Here is a 7,875-nt window from a genome sequence, read left to right on the forward strand (position 1 = left end):
GTTGTAAACCACAGCACCAAGGTGCTGGGAACCAATTTGGGTCTTCTGCAAAAGCTCTTATCTACTGAACCATCTTCTCAGTCCTGCTTTTCTTTTAAGATAGGGGGGAGAGAGAGAGAGAGAGAGAGAGAGAGAGAGAGAGAGAAGAGAGGGAGCCCACATGGATGTGTGGATGCCATGGTATAAGGATAACTCTTAAAGGTTGGTTCTGTCCTTTCACCATGGACTCTGGAGATCCAACTTAAGCCACTGGGTTTGCATAGCTGGTGAGTTCTCCCACTGGCTTTTTTTTTTTTCTGTTTGTTTGGGTTTGTTTTTGTTTTTTGACACAGGGTTTCTCTTGTGGGTGCCTTGTCTGTCCTGGAACTCTCTCTGAAGACCAGGTTGGTCTCCAACTCAAAGATCTGCCTGCCTCTGCCTCCCAAGTGCTAAGATTAAAGACATGTACCAGCACCTCCCAACAAGGCCTACTGTTTTAAAGATCCTGTGACAGTCCACTGGAAAAAGTTACAGACCACCACAAACACAAGGCCAGTTAAGAGTCCTTTATTTAATCTGGTGACCGATGTCAGACTCCTGCCACAAAGAACTCTTGGTCTCAAGTTAAGCACTACAGAGTTTATAAAGACAGAAACCATAACACTAGGTCCAGGCTAAAAGAGTTTATACATCAGGGTTATTTCTCAGCAAGCAAGGAAGAACCCTTTGCTCTGTTAAACATTTTATAAGCTTTATTTCTTAGAAGATGTGAGAAGCTCTACTTTGACGAGTAGAATGTGGTTCTGGAAGGGAGCAGGCATGGAGATGGGGTAGCCTGACTTCCCCTAGGCCAGACAATGGCCTGGGAAGAACTTCTAGGTCGAAACAATGGGGTTTCAGTCTATAGGCAAGACTGGTCTTGAACTCAAGGCAGTCCTCTTGTCTTGGCCTTCCAAGCACTGGGACTACAGGCTCAGCTTTAGAATATGGATTCTGATGGCGACCGATCTCCCAGGTCCCACCGCAGCCTCTAACAGACAGCCCCCACCCCTGGAGATCACCACCAGGTGAAGACGAAGATCCAGAAGCATGTGTAAGGATCCCTGCTCAGGTGATACCTCTGCGAGCTCACCTTATACCCCTTGGCTCTAATGTCCTTCTCCAAGCAGTACACGAAGTCCTCCGTCACAGGGCCCGCCTTCCAGGGCCCAAATTTGACAACGGGTGTCTTCTTGGCCTCCAAGATGTGCAGCGGCTCCACACACTTCGCGTCATCCTCCTCCGTGCGCACCACGCACACCACCACCTTTGACGAGCGCATCGCCACGGCCTCCGCCCGAGCCAGGTGCAACAGGACCTCCAGGTTTTCTTGGTAGTTTGGCACTCCCACCAGGAACTGCGTTCGGGCCACTTGCTCACCGAAGATCTGTGGCATATCTTCCAAAATCTTGACCAGAGGATGGATTTGGTAGAACTTAGCTTCCTGGTATACCTCAGGAACGTACTCTGTGGGCACCTGCCCCGTGCGTAGGTAGTCCAAGAGAAGCCCGAAGTAGGTGCCGGGCCGATCGATGAAGAAGCGGCCCTGTGCGTCTTTGTACTGTCGAGCTGACCTGGATAGTATCTCTGGAAACTTTGAGCCTGGATGTTTCATCAGGGTGCCCATGGTGGTGGTGTAGAACTGCCCCCCTACATTCAGCTCCACAACCTGCAGACACAAATAGCAGAGATACACAGTTACAACTTAGTGGAGGATGTGCTGTCTGCTACAAAACAACAACAACAAGAACAACACCCACAGTTAAGGCTGGATTTTTGACCTGAAAATTCAAGCTGTGTGGAGCTGGTGTGATGGGGCCAGTCAGTTTGACATAGGCATAACCTCATTCTCCACCTGCCTGGGTACTTACTGCCTCTTAAGACAGTACTGGAATTAAGAGGGCCAAAGGTAACTAGGTTGCTTAGGGAAGCAGAGTTGTCATGGCAACAGTCCTACAGGGGCCATTTCAGCTATCTAGAGGGGAATAGGCAGAGGAGAAGAAGGAACCAGCCTATACAGCTGAGGAAAGTAAGCTCAAAGCCGTGTCCTTCTGCCTTGCTCTACACGTCTGTCGTCTGTCGCAGCCCCTTGTCAAGGCTGTTTAGTAAACATTGAAGTCACTTCTCTAAAGCAGTTAATCGAGGAACTACAGACTCTTAAATCAATGTGATGGCATTTGTGTTCCCCTGAAACTCAGCTCCTAAGTCCTCTCAGCATCCTCATGTGACAGATGAAGGGAGCCACGAGAAAAGCCTGAGAGAACTGGGAAGCCGTGAAGTGCAGCTAGGATCAAACGCTGTCGTCAGTCGGTCAGTCGGTCGGTCAGTCTACCTCACATCTAGGCCAGGCCCTCACCAGAGCCACAGCTAGCTGTGCCCGAGGAAGCTCGACTATCTTTCTCGACCTTAAGCTTCAGTGTCTGTGAAAAGAGGAAGGAAAATGGACTCAGGGAACTCTTAAACCCTTCTAGCTCTCGAAGTCTGATCTGTCTGGCCACTTCAAAAGTCCTGTCTAAAGCTAATCTACAGACACCAGTCTCCTGGCTAACTGTGGCGCCATAAGCATAACTCAACACCCCAAGGCTCACGAGCCAAACGCCAGCCTGGACTGAACAATACACCCCGTGCCCCGTTCTTTTGTTTATCAAATAAGACTCAGCCCTGTTCACAAACCTCGTAGTTCTGTTCTGTCTTTCTTTCTTTCTCCCCAAAGTTCCCAGCCTCCTTGCAGATCTTGGCTCTCCGATCTCATCCATAAACACTACCCAGAGTATCTCTAGCAAGGTGCACTTCTTTTCCACTCTCTGAGGAAGGCCCTCTCTTCCTTGTGTTCCCCTCACCTTTACTGCCAGTGTCTCTCCCAACACATTCAGGGCGATGAGGGGGGCAGTGGGAGAGCCTGCGGTGAGTGGCTGGAAGAAATCTTGCCTATTGTGAGAATCTGTGGGGTGTCAAGTCCATGATGGCTATGAAGATACAGGCATGGACCTGCCTCATCTCTTACTCAGTTCAGTCAGAAGGAACCCTACACATCCTACTATGCTCCGCCCAACACTCATCTGTTACCTTCGATACCCTCAGCGGAATGAACGAGTGACATCCCACTCAGATGCCATCTAGGCCCCTCAAGATCTCTCTCCAGCCCCCAACCGACCCCTCCCATTTGCCTCCATTTCAGCTGAGCCAGAAGCCCGGGGTGATGCGGCCTCTTTCTCTCAGCCTCCTCACACACTTCCTCACCACCACGTTCTGGCAGAGCAGTCTGTCTGGTAAGTTCCGGGGCTGCTCCCCCCTTGCTAGGGCCTGTCCCTGGATCATTCTGCACACGGAAACCAGAGCTCTTTTTCTCTGAGGCAAACCCAAGTCTCTCGTTCTCTGCACTCTACACGTGAATGACTCTTCACCATTTCTTGGGGGTTCCAAGGCTCTTTGCAATAGGCTTGCTGCACAGCCTTTAGCAAACAAAGAACAAAACTTCCTACTGAACCTCTCTGTGCAGGGCAGCTTGGGGCCTCAGGCTTCAGGCCTTAATGTCTCATTACTGAATTACTGAATCTGCCCATCTTTCTACTTTCCTTCCTTCCTTCCTTCCTTCCTTCCTTCCTTCCTTTTTCCCTTTTCTCCTTTTGATTTTTTTTTTCAGACATGGTTTCTGTGTAGTCCTGGCTGCCCTGGAACTTGCTCTGTAAACCAGGCTAGCTTAAAAAAAAAAAAAGATTTATTAGCCGGGCGTGGTGGCGCATGCCTGTAATCCCAGCACTCTGGGAAGCAGAGACAGGTGGATCTCTGAGTTCGAGGCCAGCCTGGTCTACAGAGTGAGTTCCAGGACAGCCAGGGCTATACAGAGAAACCCTGTCTCAGGAAAAAAAAACAACAATCCAAATCCCCCCCAAAAAAGATTTATTTATTTACTATATGTAAGGACACTGTATAGCTGTCTTCGGACACACAGAAGAGGATGTCAGATCTCATTATGTATGGTTGTGAGCTGCCACGTAGCTGCTGGGATTTGAACTCAGGACCTTCTGAAGAACAGCCAGTGCTCTTAACCACTGAGCCATTTCTCCAGCCCCCAGGCTAGCCTTATACACAGAGATCCACCTGCCTCTGCCTCCCACGTGCTAGTGTTAAGGGTGTGTCACCACACCGGGCAAGTCTACAGTCTTTCAAGGTAGCTCCCCAGGGGCCCTTCCGGAAGGGTGGTCTCATGATCCCAGAGTGATATGCAGTTCAACTGTGACAGTAGCTGTTTCCTTGGACTCCTGCTTGTTCATCCTCCATTAGACGTGAGGTTTGAAAGGGGAACACTATTCTTAGTCCACAGCCACATGATTCGCACCCTGAGACACTCAGTGGAGACCTGTTACACTGAATGAGGCTCACCCAGGTCCTGATCCACAGGAGAACCTGGTATTCTGAGAACCGCAGCTCTTGCCCTACCTTGGTATCAAGCTCAGTGCTGGCTCCACAGGTGACCTCTGCCCAGGAACTCATTCAAGCGCTTCTTGAGCACGGAAGATGGAACACCCTGGGTGTTAAACACCTCAGCAATAGGCAGGTAGCTTTGAAAACAGCCAACAACGCCACCCTCATAACCCTATGAAGAGCCACTTTCCCTGAGTGAGGGGCACCTTAGAGATAAATGTCTACACTTGGGGGGGGGGGTGCCACCCATTTAACACTCCCTTAGAGTTGTCCTTCCTTTTATTTCAGCTAAAATTCTGGAGAAATTCATTGCGTTTTTGGATTTAGTCTTTTAGGCAGCTCAGCCTAAAACTTAATACAAAGTGAACATGTCCCAAAAGAGTTGATGTTGGCCACCTTCCATTTTGTGTTTTAAGACAGTCTCCAGAAGCCAAAGCAGCACCATAGGTATGTGCGGTGGAGCTCGGTTAAGAGAGTATTATTATTATTTGTTGGATTATTGTTATTTGTTGTTCCTGGGGGTTTTTTTTTGGCAGTGCTGGGGATCAAACCCAGATTCTCCCAAGTGCTAGCAAGCTGCCTCTGCTACTGAGCGCATCCTGGGCATAACTGGAGTATTTAAGTATTTTGAGTGTGAATCCCATGAACTAAAACCGAGTTTGTGCCTTCCTGTGTGGACATGTATAATCTTCCTCACGCTTTCTTCTTGGGGCCTAGCACAGTTTTGAGAAGATCTCCAGTGTTGGCCTTGACACCCTCCTTTAATCTTTCTCTGTTCTCCCAAAGTCCTCTCATCGGGTCCATGAGAGAAGGCACGGAACAGAGATGGGGTGCTGGCGCTGGCCAGGTGGCATCAGAGATGATCATCTGTCCAGGCGGGCTACTCCTACCAGGTGGCGGAGCAGCGGGACTGACTGAAGGAGCCACCTGCCCCCCCTCCACCCCCCCAACCCCCCTCCCCACCCCACCCCCATCCCCACCCCACCCCCCACCCCCCGCTGCTTCACCAAGCTAGAGGTTTGCAGAGGAACACACGCAGGAACTAAAACCAGACTAAGTGAAGACAGAGAGCAGGAGAGGAAAAGGCAAATGAAAGACTGCTCGGAGCTAGGTGGAGCTGGAGGCGGGAATGCTCAGGTATCAAAGAAGGAGTTTACTAACAGGCACAAAAACAATACTCCCAGGGGTGAACGCGCATGTGTGTGTGTCTGGGGGGGGTGTCGGTTGTGGGGGGCGTGCGGGACTAATAGAGGGTAGGGGGCAGAAAATGGATCTGGGAGAGCGCACAGCAGGGGTTGGAGGGGGGCGGTCAGGACAACCCGAGCAGCCGCTGTACAGGGGTGCACTTACGATGTCTGGGTCACGGCACAGGATCCGGGGCTCCTGGCTGTGCTCCTGGAGTAGGTTTGTGGCCAGAGACTCCTGGCTGGGCTCCGTGAGCGATTTTGCAGGCTGAGACTGCTTGCCGGGCTCCTTGATCTGGCTTGCGGGCAGGCTCATCCTGGCAGGGAGACAGCTCTTGCTCAGGACGCTCGGCTCGCTCCGCTCTGCTCGCTGCCTAGAGTGGATAGTTTATGGGCAGGGAACAGTCTTGCCACGTGTAGATAACTCCCCAGCCGGAAAGGTCCCCGCCCCTGAGGAATTGTACCTCCCACTTGCCTCTTTTGTAAAACAGTTTTAGTAAGTGCTTATTTAGTTGGATTAGGGATTTAAGGGCATGCTCTGAGACTTTATTGGTTCTTTGGGCAGTCATCTACTTCAAGTAACCGGTAATTTCTCAGAAAAGGGGAACTAGGAGGCAATCCTCGGGCTCTCTGAGGGTAGGATGTCAGACCAGAGACTATAAAATAGTAAATTGGAAGAAACCCAGCTGTCCCTCAAAGACAGATGCTGTGAGACTTGTTTGTTTCATTCCTTAGTTCTGTGTTGGAAAAGACTTCTTTAAAAATACTTATGCTACAGGGGAGAACTGGCATAGATTTAGGCCCCAGTGTGGTCAGTGGCAGCGACGGCCACCAGAAATTTAATCAAAATGAAACTGACTAGTTAGTCCAATCACATTCTTGGCAAAGAAAAATAAAACCCGAAGCAGGGCGGTAGCTCAGTGGTACCACACACCCTTAGCATGTATGAAGTCTGGGTTTGACCCCCAGCAAAACACACACATACGGACACCCCACAAGGAAAGAAGAAAGGATGGAAAGAAGGAGACCCCAAATCTTTCCTGAATGAAAGTATGATCAATTCAAGTTTCAAACAATGTACACAGATAGCAAGCAGTCCATCAAACAAGCTCAAGACCCGAAACCACAAACCACAAAAGGAAACAAAGCATCAGAAGGAAAAGTCAACAGAGACATGTGCAAGTCCCTTTGTGCTGGGACTGTTGGGTGTACAGTGTACGCTTACTTAGTGTCATTAAATAAACAAAAGAGGGCATCTAAAACACGAGCACACTGGACTGCAGTCGCATCTAAGAGGAGCGCTTGCCTAGTGTGCGCCAAGCCCTGAGTCCCATCCACGCATCTACAAAACAAAAAACAAAGAGAAACTTAGACATGAGTAAAGAACAAGAAGATATAACTTTTTTAAAAGACCATGGAGAATTTTTAAAAGTCAAATAGACCCACTTAAAAAAAAAAAAACTCAAGTAGCCAAAATAAATCTTTATTGCAGTTGACAAGGATTTCAAGAAACACAGTTGAAGGAGCAATGGTGTATACTATTTTTTTAAGCCAGAAATTGAGAAAATATAAGAACAAAATGCCCAAGCTTGTGAGGATGCAGGAAAACGGGTGCTCAAACCTTGCTGGCTGGAATGTGAACTGCTGTGATCTTTAGCCATTAATATGGCCATCTCTACAAAAGAAAAAGAAATGAACCCCACTTCTGGGAATCCATCCAACAGAAATAACAAAAAGCACCATTCTGAAGGGGGATGTGTGTGAATTTACCCCTGATCTGTTTGTGTTAGCAAAATTAGATAGTTAATAGTTGACTAAGTCACCGTCTGTCTGTGCCATGCAATGTTATGTGTCTGTTGAAAACAAAAGAGATGGGGGCTAGAGAGATGGCTCGGCTGCTAAGGGTGCTGTTCTTCCAGAGGGCTAGAGTCTGGTTCTCAGCACCCACATTAGGATGTTCTGGACTACCTGTTAATTCAGCTCCAGGAAATCTGATGTCCTCTTTTAGCCCCAGCCAGCCAGCCAGCCAGCCAGCCACCCACAGGCACATTCACATGCATACCCCCATGCACACACATACTTTTAATTACAGCACTTGGGAGGTAGAGGCAGAAAGAATAGATAGTCAGAAGTTCAAGATCACCCTTATCCTTGGTTACACAGCAAATTTTAGGCCAGCTTGGGATACACTCTTAGGTTCAGGGTAAAAGCTGAGAAAACTAATTTCAAATATGGAAGCCTAAAACTG

At 49.0% G+C, this 7,875-nt stretch overlaps 1 protein-coding gene across 1 annotated transcript; it reads right to left on the reverse strand.

Annotated features, from left to right (window-relative positions):
* Window positions 1-530: 530 nt before the first annotated feature.
* Kctd14 (potassium channel tetramerization domain containing 14) lies at window positions 531-6,044 on the reverse strand. Its single transcript, XM_052177501.1, has 2 exons — window positions 5,794-6,044; window positions 531-1,687 (listed from the first exon to the last, which is right to left on the reverse strand). The coding sequence occupies exons 1-2, from the start codon at window positions 5,941-5,943 to the stop codon at window positions 1,037-1,039; spliced, it is 801 nt and encodes a 266-aa protein (XP_052033461.1). The 5' UTR covers window positions 5,944-6,044; the 3' UTR covers window positions 531-1,036.
* Window positions 6,045-7,875: the final 1,831 nt, after the last annotated feature.

Source organism: Apodemus sylvaticus, chromosome 1 (assembly GCF_947179515.1).
Source record: "Apodemus sylvaticus chromosome 1, mApoSyl1.1, whole genome shotgun sequence".
NCBI classification, from domain to species: Eukaryota; Metazoa; Chordata; class Mammalia; order Rodentia; family Muridae; genus Apodemus; species Apodemus sylvaticus.